The 13914-nt window shown below is 45.8% G+C and overlaps 1 protein-coding gene across 42 annotated transcripts in view; it reads right to left on the reverse strand.

The window, feature by feature from the left end:
- The window catches only part of LOC115194257 (receptor-type tyrosine-protein phosphatase delta), a 393126-nt gene that overhangs the window by 49120 nt on the left and 330092 nt on the right, over nucleotides 1-13914 (reverse strand). For 18 of the 42 annotated variants that reach the window (XM_029753815.1, XM_029753802.1, XM_029753801.1 and 15 more), the window contains 6 exons: nucleotides 13404-13564; nucleotides 11069-11083; nucleotides 10368-10421; nucleotides 9073-9185; nucleotides 6467-6508; nucleotides 5798-5895 (listed from right to left, as the gene is read on the reverse strand). In XM_029753815.1, coding sequence (XP_029609675.1) covers nucleotides 5798-5895; nucleotides 6467-6508; nucleotides 9073-9185; nucleotides 10368-10421; nucleotides 11069-11083; nucleotides 13404-13564 — 483 coding nt within the window. The remainder of the gene's footprint in view (nucleotides 1-5797; nucleotides 5896-6466; nucleotides 6509-9072; nucleotides 9186-10367; nucleotides 10422-11068; nucleotides 11084-13403; nucleotides 13565-13914) is intronic. The other 24 variants (XM_029753822.1, XM_029753813.1, XM_029753820.1 and 21 more) reach the window with 8 other exon arrangements.

The raw sequence follows: 13914 nt of genomic DNA on the forward strand, positions 1-13914 counted from the left end.
GACGTCACTGGCCTTCTAGCCATCGCCGATCCACTTTTCATTTTCCATTTGTTTTGTCCTTGTCTTACACACCTGGTTTCAATCCCCCAATTACTTGTTCATTAATTAACCCTCTGTATCCCCATGTTTGTTTGTGAGTGATTGTTTATTGTATTGTGGTCCGTTATTGTGGCCTTGGATTTATTTGACGTGTATTGTGATGATTGTTGAGTAAAATTGCGTACATTACTCATATCTGCTGTCCTGCGCCTGACTCATCTACACCAGCTACACACAGACGCATTACAGAATCACTCACTACCGAATGGAGTCAGCAGGAGCAGACGCACTCCCTGTGGCGGTAGAGGAGCGCGTCCAGCAGCACGTGACCATGTTGCAACGTCTGGGCACCACTATGGATCGCGTGCTGCAGACAATGGATCATTGGGAGAGAGGAGGAGGTCTTCCAGCGCCTCCACCAGCCCCACTACAGCAGGCCCCACTGTCCACCCCTCCTTCACCCGGTCCCAGCGGGATTCGGCTCGTGCTCCCGAGGGAGTATAATGGGACGGCTGCCGGATGCCGGATGCCAGGGGTTCCTACTCCAGCTGGAACTCTACCTGGCGACCGGCCACCTGGCGACTTCGGGACGTGAGAGCATGTCCGCACTCGTCTCCTGCCTCTCAGGCAAAGCCCTGGAGTGGGCCAACGCCGTATGGAGTGAAGGAGACGCGTTGGACCATTACGCAGGGTTCACCCGCCGCGTTAGGGCAGTTTTCGACCACCCGCCTGAGGGTCGAGCGGCGGGTGAACATCTGTTCCATCCTGAGGCAGGGGACGAGGAGCGCGCAGGATTTCGCTTTGGACTTTGCTTTGAACTTCCGGACCCTGGTCGCCAGCGCTGGATGGAACAACAGGGCCTTGATTGATCACTACCGGTGCAGTCTGCGCGAGGATGTCCGTCGGGAGACACCACCCTCACGTTGGACCAGCTGGTGGACCTGTCCATCCGGCTGGACAACCTGCTGGCTACCTGCGGAGGTCCGGAGCAGGGCCTGTCAGTTCCATCCCCCAGCACCTCCGCTCCGACACCCATGGAGCTGGGAGGTGCTGCGATTAGGGCGACCGGAGGAGGGGCCATTCCCTGCACCATCTGTGGCCTCAGAGGGCACACTGCTGGTCGGTGCTGAGGGGGTTCCTCAGGGAGTCGAGGCAGCAGGCAGGGCACTATTGTGTCACCCCAGGTGAGTCGGCACCAGACTCACCCAGAGCCCCCTGTTGCTCACATGTATGTGTTTATTACATTTCCAGATTTTTCCCCGCATTCCCAGCATAAGGCGCTCGTAGATTCAGGCGCAGCTGGGAATTTTATTGACCGTTCATTTGCCCATAGTTTAGGGATCCCCCTTGTTCTTGTGGATATGCCCTTCCCTGTGCACGCCCTAGATAGTCGAACCTTAGGGTCAGAGCTGATTAGGGAGGCCACCGCTCCACTAGACATGGTTACGCAGGAGGGTCACAAGGAGAGAATCAGTCTCTTCCTTATTGATTCTCCTGCGTTTCCCGTGGTGCTGGGCCTACCCTGGTTGGCCTGTCATGACCCCACTATTTCGTGGCAACAGAGGGCTCTCAAGGGGTGGTCACGAAAGTGCTCAGGGAGGTGTGTAGGGGTTTCCATCGGTGCGACTACGGTGGAAAGTCCAGACCAGGTCTCCACCGTGCGCATCGCCTCAGAATATGCCAATTTCGTTATCGCCTTCTGTAAGAAGAAGGCGACTCAATTACCACCCCACCGACGGGGGGGATTGTGCAATAAATCTCCTGGTAGACGCAGCACCTCCCAGGAGTCACGTGTATCCTCTGTCACAGGAGGAAACAGCGGCTATGGAAACATGTGTCTCCGAATCCCTGGGGCAGGGATACATTCGGCCCTCCACTTCACCTGCCTCCTCGAGTTTCTTTTTTGTGAAGAAGAAGGAAGGAGGTCTGCGCCCGTGTATTGACTTTCGGGGTATCAATCAGATCACGGTGAGGTACAGCTACCCGCTGCCTCTCATCCCCAGTGCGATTGAGTCAATACAACCTGGTGCGTATCCGGGAGGGGGACGAGTGGAAGACGGCATTTAGTACCAACTCGGGGCACTATGAGTACCTCGTCATGCCGTACGGGTTGATGAATGCTCCATCAGTCTTCCAGGCCTTTGTTGACGAGATTTTCCAGGACCTGCACGGGCAGGGTGTAGTGGTGTATATCGACTATGCCTGAGGACATAGTCTCTGATTGGGGTCCCCAGTTCACGTCCAGGGTATGGAGTGCGTTCATGGATCGTCTGGGGGTCTCCTCCCTTTGCCCGGTCTCCCTACGGCCCTACAGACTGCGGAGGCCCTGTTCACTCACGTCTTCCAGCACTACGGGGTGCCTGAGGACATAGTCTCTTTCCAGGACCTGCACGGGCAGGGTGTAGTGGTGTATATCGACTATGCCTGAGGACATAGTCTCTGATCGGGGTCCCCAGTTCACGTCCAGGGTATGGAGGGCGTTCATGGAACATCTGGGGGTCTCGGTCAGCCTCAACTCAGGTTTTCACCCCGAGAGTAACGGGCAGGTGGAGAGAGTAAACCAGGATCTAGGTAGGTTTCTGCAGTCATATTGCCAGGACCGGCCGGGGGAGTGGGCGGCGTTCATCCCCTGGGCAGAGATGGCCCAAAACTCACCCCGCCACTCCTCTACTAACCTCTCCCCCTTCCAGTGCGTACTGGGGTATAAGCCGGTTCTGGCACCTTGGCATCAGAGCCAGATCGAGGCTCCTGCGGTGGACGAATGGTTTAAGCGCTCGGAGGAGACCTGGGACGCCACTCATGTGCACCTGCAACAGGCCGTGAGGCGGCAGAAGGCGAGCGCCGACCGCCACCGCAGTGAGGCCCCGGTACGCGTCTGGCTCTCGACCCGAAACCTGCCCCTCCACCTGCACTGCCGGAAGCTGTGTCCGAGGTTTGTGGGGCCATTCAAAGTCCTGAGGAGACTGAACAGGTTACAGCTTCTCCCAGAATACTGTATTAATCCCTCGTTCCATGTGTCTCTCCTCAGGCCGGTGGTGGCTGGTCCACACCAGGAGTCTGAGGTGCGGGAGGTTCCTCCGCCCCCTCTGGACATCGAGGGGGCCCCGGCGTATGCTGTTCAAGCCATCCTGGACTCGAGGCGTCGGGCGAGGGGCCTTCAGTACCTCGTGGAGTGGGAGGGGTACGGTCCGGAAGAGAGATGCTGGGTGCCGGTGAAGGACGTCTTGGACCCTTCGTTGCTGCGGGAGTTCCACCGAGGCACAGGATCGCCCTGTGCCTCATCCTCCGGGTCATGCCCGAGGTCGGTGTCGGCGCGCTGCTGGAGCCGCGCATCAAGGGGGGGGGGGGTACTGTCACGACTTCCGCCGAAGTCAGTCCTTCTCCTTGTTCGGGCGGCGTTTGGCGTCACCGGCCTTCTAGCCATCGCCGATCCACTTTTCATTTTCCATTTGTTTTGTCCTTGTCTTACACACCTGGTTTCAATCCCCCAGTTACTTGTACATTATTTAACCCTCTGTTCCCCCATGTTTGTTTGTGAGTGATTGTTTATTGTATTGCGGTCCATTATTGTGGCCTTGGATTGTGATTACTGTTGAGTAAAATTGCATACATTACTCATATCTGCTGTCCTGCGACTGACTCATCTACACCAGCTACACACAGACGCATATTTTTATTTAAAATTATAATCTTTTTTTAACCTTTATTTTACTAGGCAAGTCAGTTAAGAACAAATTCTTATTTTCAATGACGGCCTAGGAATAGTGGGTTAACTGCCTTGTTCAGGGGCAGAACGACAGATTTGTACCTTGTCAGCTCGTGGATTTTAACTTGCAACCTTTCGGTTACTAGTCCAACACTACCCACTAGGCTACGCATTGCAGACCCAAGTTAAACAATTTAAAGGCAACTTCTGACCCACTGGGAATGTGATGAAAGAAATAAAAGCTGAAATAAATAATTCTCTCTACTATTATTCTGACATTTCACATTCCTAAAATAAAGTGATGATTCTAACTGACCTAAGACAGGGAATCTTTACTAGGATTAAATGTCAGGAATTGTGAAAAACTGAGTTTAAATGTATTTGGCTAAGGTGTATGTAAACTTCCGACTTCAAATGTATGTAAATGTGATACTTCTATTTAAACATTTTTCTAAATTAGCAAACATTTCTAAAAAACAATTTTTGCTGTGTCATTATGGGGTATTATGTATAGATTGATGAGGGAAAATTTGTATTTGATTTTTAATAGCCAGGTGAAAGCTCTGATCCCTTATTGATGTCAGCTATTAAATTCTCTTCAATCAGTGTAGATGAAGGGAAGGAGACAGGTCAAAGAAGGATTTTTAAGCCTTGAGACACGAACTGTGTATGTGTGCCATTCAGACGATGAATGGGCAAGACAAAATATTGAAGTGCCTTTGAACGGGGTATGGTAGTAAGTGCCAGGCACACTGGTTTGAGTGTGTCAAAAACTGCAAAGCTGCTGGGTTTTTCACGCTCAATATTTTCCTGTGTGTATCAAGAATGGTCCACTGCCCAAAGGACATCCAGCCAACTTGACACAAGTGTGGGAAGCATTGAAGTCAACATGGGCCAGCATCCCTGTGGAACGCTTTCGGCACTTTGTAGAGTCTATGCCCCGATGAATTGAGGCTGTTCTGAGGGCAAAAGGGGGTGCAACTCAATATTAGAAAGGTGTTCTTAATATTTTGTACACTCAGTGTATATTAAATGGATTTATTACACTTCTTAAATGTAGGGGCCTAGATGTTCCAAAATCTTGCATCAGCGGCTTGTAAGTGTGGAGGGGTGGAGATGCTAAACATGTTTATGTTAATTAATGTTCAACTACCAGCAGTCATTTGCATGACAATACCCGGCTGATAACATTTTATGACCACCACAGTCCTACCAAATAATTCTACTTCTTCCCTTCTTCTTCTCTGGTCAGATGAGACTTTGACGAATCCTGGCCGATGAGTCGTGTCACCTTGTCTGCGAGCAACTGAGATTATGTTGTGTTTGCGAGAAGCTGACCTTTTCCAAGCGGCGTCCATATTAAATAGGAAAATGATTGCCATTCAGAGATACGGCGGCGCGGGGACAACGAGCCTTTCAATCAAGCCCGCTGTGACTGGATAAATGTTTGATTTTCACTTGCATTGGGCAGATTGGAAGGATTTTGAGATTTGGGTTTCCCGGGTGCGACCGGTGAACAGGTTCTCCACAGGAAGCCATCTTTGTTGTTTTTTTCCTGAATGCCAGCTGCCATGTGAGGACTGGCTTTCCTGAACGGCAGGTTGGCAGGGCTGTGACACTTTTGTAATGACTGGATTAAAGGGTTCCGGGAAAATAACATTACATGGCGAGACTTGGGGCTTAAATAAACTCCCTGACACATTACACAATGAGTGACACAATGAGTTTAGAGGGCATCCAGCCTCTCTCACAGGCACATGAGCCTACACTGTTGGGGTAGCATACGCTAACAAGCATGTAGATTAATGGAATTAATCGACATGGAATTTCCATGTTTTCACATACATACAACTCAGTCCAAACCGGGACACCCAGTGATGTTTTCACTGTGACCATGAAGCATAATCAAAAGTTGAAAGTCTTTAATATACCAACCCTTTGTTCTGAATGACAGACGGCATTTTAATTCATCGAAATCATGAATTCTTCTCCAATAACACCTCCAATCTGACCCTAATATGCAAACAGATAAGAAACAAGCTCAATGTTTACCTCGTATTCCTGCGAAAACTTTAGGTTGTCGTTGGCTTTCAAGCGCTCCAGATGATCAGCTAGGTCCAGGATGGGGATCGGTGGGTGGCTGGCCATGCCTGTCAATCAAACGGACGAGAGGTCAGTCGCCAGGGGTGAGGGGTCAATACTACGGTTACAACCAGTGAATAAAAAGCAGCATGTGTGTAACAGGGGAATGGAGAAGTGGATCGTTGTTAGGCTATTTTTTCACTCAAAGCAGTGGCATGCTCATAGGAAGATATGGACAGGAAAGGAAGTCAATGAGAAGTCATCGAACAGACTTCACTTCCTGTAACACTTCCTACTGTGAGAGAAGAATGTTATTCACACCGAAGCGGCCGGTGGGAGTTAGCATGACGGAAGACATACTCACAAACAAACAAACCAAACCACAAACAAACAAATCACGAAGTTAGGCCAAGATGTTGTCTGCTTTGAGTTATGACATGTTACTAGGGGGTGTAATTTTTAAACTCCGCCTCCTGCGATGGATGACATGGCAATAAGTAACGTGTGGATTAGATGGGGTGAGATTGACTACAAGTTTACGTAGAAAGGAGGAGGAGAGGGGGATGAAGGGAAAAAAACGGAACAAAACAAAAGAGAGAAAGAAAGAATGTGGTGAATGCATAAACAAGACCAACTAACTTGACAAATGGAGGTTACTGGGGTAACCGGGGTCACCTGAACCTGCGGAGGAAACGGCGGTATAAATAAAAAGTCTTAGACGATTGTAGAAATGTGATGAATCTTTTGTTTTAGGGGTAGAAACCGTTGGGGAAGGTGACTGACGGAAACTAGAATTATACACTGTATCATCTAAATGTCACATAGATCTGTTAGTAACGCACACATTGACATGCTAGAAGTTAGCCTACATCACCATGTGTAAATCGGTGGGAAGGACATGAAAACACTCAACAAAACAGAGCCGGGAAACAATTTGGAGACATTGAAGAACTGAGTCAAGCGATCGCACAATCCTATCATAATGAGATCCATTCTGACCATCAGATATCCTACAAAGTCTGCAGGCAGGAAGTTTCACCTTGCATAAAAAACTTTGGTGGACTTTACTTTGACAAGGTAGAACTGACATTGTAAATAGTGTTAGCACACAGGCTACCAATGTATTCTGTATAAGTTGTTTGTGGCGAAGGTATGTGAGAGAACAGAGAAGAGAGCAGAGAAGGGGTGTTGTGTGGGGTTGACCGAAGTCACTATGTATGTCCAGGCTTAAACACAGCTCCCGAAACATTGACTCAGGACACCTTTCGGCCACCGGGTGGTGGGGTTCGTGACGACGGCGCCGCACAAAGTGCTGTCACCCAGTTCCAGATAGCAGAGGTTTCATAATAGCCGGGACACAGTGACGTTTTTCCCACTCTCCCGCCTGAGACAAGTGTCTGCAAGGGCAAGTCAGTGGTCTTTTCATCTATACTGATAACAGAAGTGGGCATTAGCTAATGGAAAAAGCGAAAAAGCGAGGCCTCTTTTCTCCCGCACTCACTCGCTCTATTTCTCCAAGAGGGTGTTTCTATCGGCCCCTACCACTCAAGACCCATTTTCAGCCGCCGGATGACAATGGAACTACCACTCGCCGCGTGGCGCCATGCACACATCAAGCATCCTCAAGATGGAAATACGCATTGAGGAGCAGCGAGGTGAGAGAGAGAGGAAAAGAGGGAGGGAGGGAGGGAGGAGAAACAGTCTAATGTAGCACCAATCAGCATTGGAGAAGAAGCTCTAAAAGAGGGAGACAAAGATGTTTGGACCGCTCGAGCAAGTCGAGAGCCACTTTGAGAGGCTCTTTGGAAAATGAGAATGGTGTGCGAGACTAATCAAGATGGTTGTTGAGGATTCCGGAAATAGGGAAAGTGTGGTGGTTTAGATCACTCTGAAGTCCCCTTCTCAAAGTGAAAACTGAGATGGGAGAAAAACGCCCCCTTTGCCAAGTTTGACATTTCCAGTAATGGATAGAACGTCATTGAGAGTAGGGGTTTCATAAATATGCATAATCTTTCCAAAAAAATCTGCCTGCGGCTGGGATATTTTATTCCCTTTTCATACGAGCTGACCTGAAAAATATGGCTTTGATATTACATTATTGGCAGTCCCTGAACACCTGTCCCACTGCTCTCGCTGCCAGAAGAACTCCAGTACCAAGTTGAGCGTGTCTCTTCACTCCAAAAATTAGAAAATACATTGGCTATCCAAGGGACAAATGGACTGTGACAGCCATCTTTTTCCCCTTGGCAACAAAAAGGGGTCACATGACCAGGCAGCTCAGGCATAACCGCTGTTCACCTCGAAGGTCAAAAGGGAGGGGACATTTGTGTTCACAACTTGTCACTGGCCCACTCTCCACCGTCCACTGCCTCATGTACAGGATGTAACATGGCACTGTGACACTGTCATAGTTTCAGCTACCTATGACTTCCATCATGCTACACTGTCACTTTGAGACTAGTGTTAGCTTGGCAAAGACTGCACCGACCTACAGCTGTAGGATCTTAATTTGAACACTCTTTTGTTGCTGAGAATTTTCCTTCACAGCAGTAAACATGTAGTGTGTTCAATGTTTAAAAAGATTTCCACTTTAAAATGTCTGTCTTGATTTGCCATAATGAAAAATGTATCAACCCCACATAATAATTCACATTTCCTGTTGCTACAGGAGTATTTTCATGCTATAGCAAACTGACTCAAATAAATATCCTACATCTGTAGGTGACCCGTGAAGACAAGGATGATGGTAACTGCCATGAAAGTATTAGCCTTGCACTGCTGTCTTCAGCACCTCTCTTTGCTCTCTCTCTCTATCTCCTGGGAGGAGTTCATCAGTTTTGACCCTGTGTATCTTTTCCCCACCACCTGTCCATTTTCCATCATGTCCGGCCACACTTTGAACAATGACCCCCCCCCAGAATGTTCTAGTCACGGGAACTCCGTGAGAAGTGTTGGTTTAGCATTTAGGTGTTGACTTTTAAAGAGGTCACGCATGAGCAAGCACATCGCAAAGAGGAGACATTCACACACTTTCCCAATGATAAACCAGATTTGATATATTACATTAATTCTGCTGCTTCACTTACTAAGTCAGGTGAAGATAAGTAACTAGCGGCATCTTAATTTAAAGCCATCTTAATTTGACTAAGATGTCTGTCATTTCTTAAATCATTGAGTGATTATGGACCTAGGAAGCTTTGCAGTGGTTTGTGTGATTTATGTTTGCTATAACAAAATTCCCTTACCGGGCGTTTGGAAGTTCATGCGTCGAAGCTCCACAGGGTCGGTGGGGTTATGAGACGGAATCTCCTTACTGTTGGGCAGACTTCCTTTTCTAGCTTCGGATTCTGCCCTTTTCCTGTCGGGATAAAACATTTAAAACATGAATACTTCACACAAAAAAAATGGTTTTGTGTTCTATCGTTTTTTTGGTGCATATTCATCCCTGTTGAAGATATTTCCCTAAATGAAATGACACTAATAAAATGTATACATTTTCCATATACAATGTCTTGATGATGAATTACATCTGATGGGTTCCAGCATAGTTTGCGTCCTCCTTTAAACCGCCAGATTGTGTTATGTTTTGTATACATGGGGATGAATGCTACTCTTAGTGGGACATATATCTTAATGTTCATACAAGTTGATCAGATTCACATTTCAAGAAGCATGAAGTTAAAGCCCAGTAATGAACTTTAGTGCATCTTTAATTCATTCTGATAATGGGAATGCAGTCTAATAAATTCCATATCATGCTTATGAGAGGATAGAGAGGTGCCATAAATACACTCAATCCCTGAGATTAACCTACATGGCATTGGGAGATTTCATCAATTAAATATAATCCATCTTCTTCGGGGATATAATACTTTTGACCACTTATTTATAAAACTGTGCAGTCTCTGACAAAGAGCTTTGACAAAGAGATCTGCCCAAAGACTTAATACGGTGACATTCGATCTGTCTAACGAGAAGTGTACAGAGTACAAGGGGGACTAGCACTATACTAGAAGTGACCTTTCAAAATAGTTTATTATCATTTGACCTCTGACCTCCAACCTCTCTTCATTAGGGTTACGTAAAATCACTAACCTGTGACCTTTGCATTATATGGGAAGCAATGAGGCTTGTGTAAATAGCCTGGGGGGAGGTCAATGGTGTGATGGTCGAAAACAACAACAAAGGATGAAATGGGTCGTGTGAGGTCATCGTTGCATGCGTCTGAAAACACGTAGATGGGACCATACAGAATGAGTCATACGATTTTCTACATTTGGTGGAGAATGCAGGCATGAAAAAAAAGGCTGAAAATGATAGCATGGGTACATCTGAACAGATATCTGAACGCATACAATAGTCTATGTATGACATTGTAAGAGTACGGAAAAGTGTACCTACAATTTAATAGCCATCTAGCAATGCAAGGGCTCATTTGTTAAAAACACAGGGTTATTCATTTTGAAAGCTGAATAAAAAATGGAATGAAATGATTTGGGAGTAGGAAAGCTGGGCAAACGCTGTTAAAGTGTTACAGTACCGGTACAGTATAGTGCTTTCCCGGCCAGTGAGTACATTTGGCTGTGATGTAATGCTGTTGAAGAAATATATCTATTTGTGATATATTATTTGCATTCAATGTTCATGCCAACTAGCATTTTGAGAATTAAGGAGAACGTGAGGGGAGCAGTTTAGGCATTGTAATGCATGTTGGTTCTGTTCAAGGCATGCAAGTCATTTGTTTCTTGCGTACAACCGGTTACAGTAGAAATCTAAGAAATAAGGATTTCTAGGGATTGTGTTTATCAAGAAATGTACCCTTTGTATTGAGACAGACAGGACATTTAGACATGTTTGGTCAATGGAAAATTGTAATGGTGATATGGGTTTTCGTCAAATACGAAATAATATTACTATTTTTAATGTAATGTAGGGTGAGAGTAATGAAGAATGGAAAGCACACATACATTTTTTGAAAATGAACTGTCCTGGCTGATCAAATATATGATGTCGATTCAAATACTGTCATTTGGAAGGTAGGTCAGAATTCAATCAATGCAAACAGCTGACTTTTAAAAGTGCTTTGGAATTGCACAGCAGTGGGAGAACTCGCTTTCTGCAATGATTGAACTCTGCCCAACAAGCTAGAGGGTAGGAAATGTCTGCAAAGGGATAAAAAAAAAGGGTTGAGGTGGGGGTAGTTGTGGGATTGTCAGCCATATCACATCCTTTCACTCTTACCTGTCTGGTTTGCTGCTCCATTCGTAAGCAAGGAAAAGAAAGCATGAAAGGATGTTAGCTGACACGACAACATGATCCGTCGCTATGACGACTTAATAATCCTGACAACAGTATCACACCCCATGGCCGAAGTTGAACTACGACGCTTATATTTTATACTGTAATGCGCTATTTCCTTTGAAAGAAGAATCAATATGTGTCTAACTACAAAAAGACAATTGAGCGACAACAATCGCATCTCAATGTTGGTTGGCGTGCGACATTAGTGTCCCTTCACTACCGACACCATGCTCAATTATGCCACCTTGGGTACTTGTCGTTTAAAATCATATAATCTCATCCCAGGTGCAATCCAAAGATGTATTGTTTATTTAGTAGTTTCAGGTGATTGTTTGTCACTCGAGCATTATAGGGCTCTGTGTATCTGTTTACTATATATCCTAAAGAATAACTACATCAAGGCAACAACACAGGACAATTGTGATAATACGGATTACTGACTATACAAAATAATGTGCTTGCATGGAGTTTCTACGAAAATACATTAAAAAAAGATTAGATAATATAATTTGAGCTCAATGTTGTAACAAAAGCCACTTATGTTCATTGTGATCTATAATGGGGTCTGGGACATGGGGTACCTTGACTTTCAGCTCAGATGAACATAAACAATTTTGTGACCTGTATCCAAGTGTGCATGTAGGTGTGCATCTTGCTGTGACCGATTTATACAGTTAATCAGCAATGCTGTGGGGCTATTATTTCATCCTTTCCCCCTGCCGCAACACCCACAGTAACATGAATGTTGTCCTTTGCTCCTCACACAGGGCACCAATTCTATTACACACAAATGTATCTTAACAAGTGAAACATTTCTTGGATATGTTCCGGAAAGTCCCGACACGATGGTGACATTGACTTAATAAACAAGCTGGTGACATTGACTTGGTAAACACGGTGGTGACATTGACTTAGTAAACACGCAGGTGACATTGACTTAGTAAACACGGTAGTGACATTGACTTAATAAACAAGCTGGTGACATTGACTTGGTAAACACGGTAGTGACATTGACTTAGTAAACACGCTGGTGACCTTGACTTGGTAATTGCCGTGTCAATCTTTTCAGGCGCAAACGTTGATTCCATACCTGACAGTTAGTTCTCAAATCAAATCAAATTTTATTGGTCACATACACATGGTTAGCAGATGTTATTGCGAGTGTAGCGAAATGCTTGTGCTTCTAGTTCCGACAGTGCAGCAATATATAACAAGTAATCTAACAATTCCACAACAACTACCCAAAACACACAAATCTAACTAAAGGTATGGAATAAGAATATATACATATAAATATATGGATGAGCAATGACCGAGCAGCATAGGCAAGATGCAATAGATGGTATAAAATACAGTATATACACATATGATATGAGGAACGCAAGATATGTAAACATGCTTAAAGTGGCATTATTAAAGTGACTAGTGATCCATTTATTTAAGTGGCCAACGATTTCAAGTCTGTTTGTAGGCAGCAGCCTCTCTAAGCTCTACTCGGGTGCCCCTGGCATTGAACGACCAAAACATTCAACATGGAAGGACAATCAAATTGTCACCTACGCCTAGAGTAAGTAAATAGCCATAGGACTCAATGATGCTTGATTGCCTTCCGATTACAGTGACATATTTAACAAATACCTATGCATTCAGGGGTACGTATGTTCTCGATTGGCGTTGAGTGAAAAACATATCTATTGATACTGTCTATAAGCCCAGGCTTCACTTCTCTCAAGGCTGATTCTCCCAGTAATGCGTTAATACACTTTACAGTGCCATCCAATGTGGATGCTATGGAGACTGCTTCACTTGGCCCAAAGCAGTATTCAATCAAGGTGAAAAATATAAGAGGGAGAAGCTAGGCTAGAGAGAAATGTGTCCCTGTTAAAGCACCAGGTCAACCGGGAGTCACAAAACAGGCCTGGAGCTTGGCTCTCTTGTGTATGTGTGTGGTTCTAAAGCAGCATGCACTGCCACACAGCCGATACTCTGAGCGCTCCCCTCCTACGCTTGACTGATGGACGGTGGCGGCGAACGGTCAGCTTCCGCTGGAGGTTCAGACAAAGAGCTGCTCTGATTTCTTTTGTGTATGTGTGCGTGTGTGTGACTGTGTGTGTGACTGTGTGTGTGACTGTGTGTGTGACTGTGTGTGTCTGTCTGATAGGTAGACTGTTTGTTTGACAGTGTATTTGAATGTGCTTTGTTTGACTTTGATGATGCCAGTCTCTCTCTCTCTCTCTCTCTCTCCCTCGTGTGCTTCACTTTCTTTAGTCCTTACCTCTTGTACAGGAGGATGGCGATGACGATGCAGATGATGAAGACCACAGCGAGCACTGGGCCCACCACCCAGATAAGTCCCTCCTCCTCGTCAATGATTGGCTGGGGGTCAAGGTCAGCTGACACGACAGGGTCGGAGTAGGGGCTGGTGGCATACATGGTCTGGGAAGGAGAGGAAGGGGAGTTGTATTAGTCATCACTGTGTTATTTTATTGAGGCTCTCAGGCTACACTTTACATAAACTACTAGTGGAATAACGTATTTAATAACCACGCAATAGGCTAGTTCTACATGCAGGTAGTGTAGAGTAGAGAAGGGGAAATTGTTTTATCACCACAATGTAGTTAGGTATCCAGACAACAACAGGAAATATTTTTGGCTGACTCTAATGCCACTATTTCTCTGCCCCCCATGACTTTGAAAACATATTCTGTGGTCCCAGTTCAGACGATGTTCCTAGGTTCCTGAAGTGATATCTTATTCCTGACTGTGTAGCTTTGTAGAAAAACAAC

This window comes from Salmo trutta, chromosome 5, assembly GCF_901001165.1.
Source record: "Salmo trutta chromosome 5, fSalTru1.1, whole genome shotgun sequence".
Lineage (NCBI taxonomy): Eukaryota > Metazoa > Chordata > Actinopteri > Salmoniformes > Salmonidae > Salmo > Salmo trutta.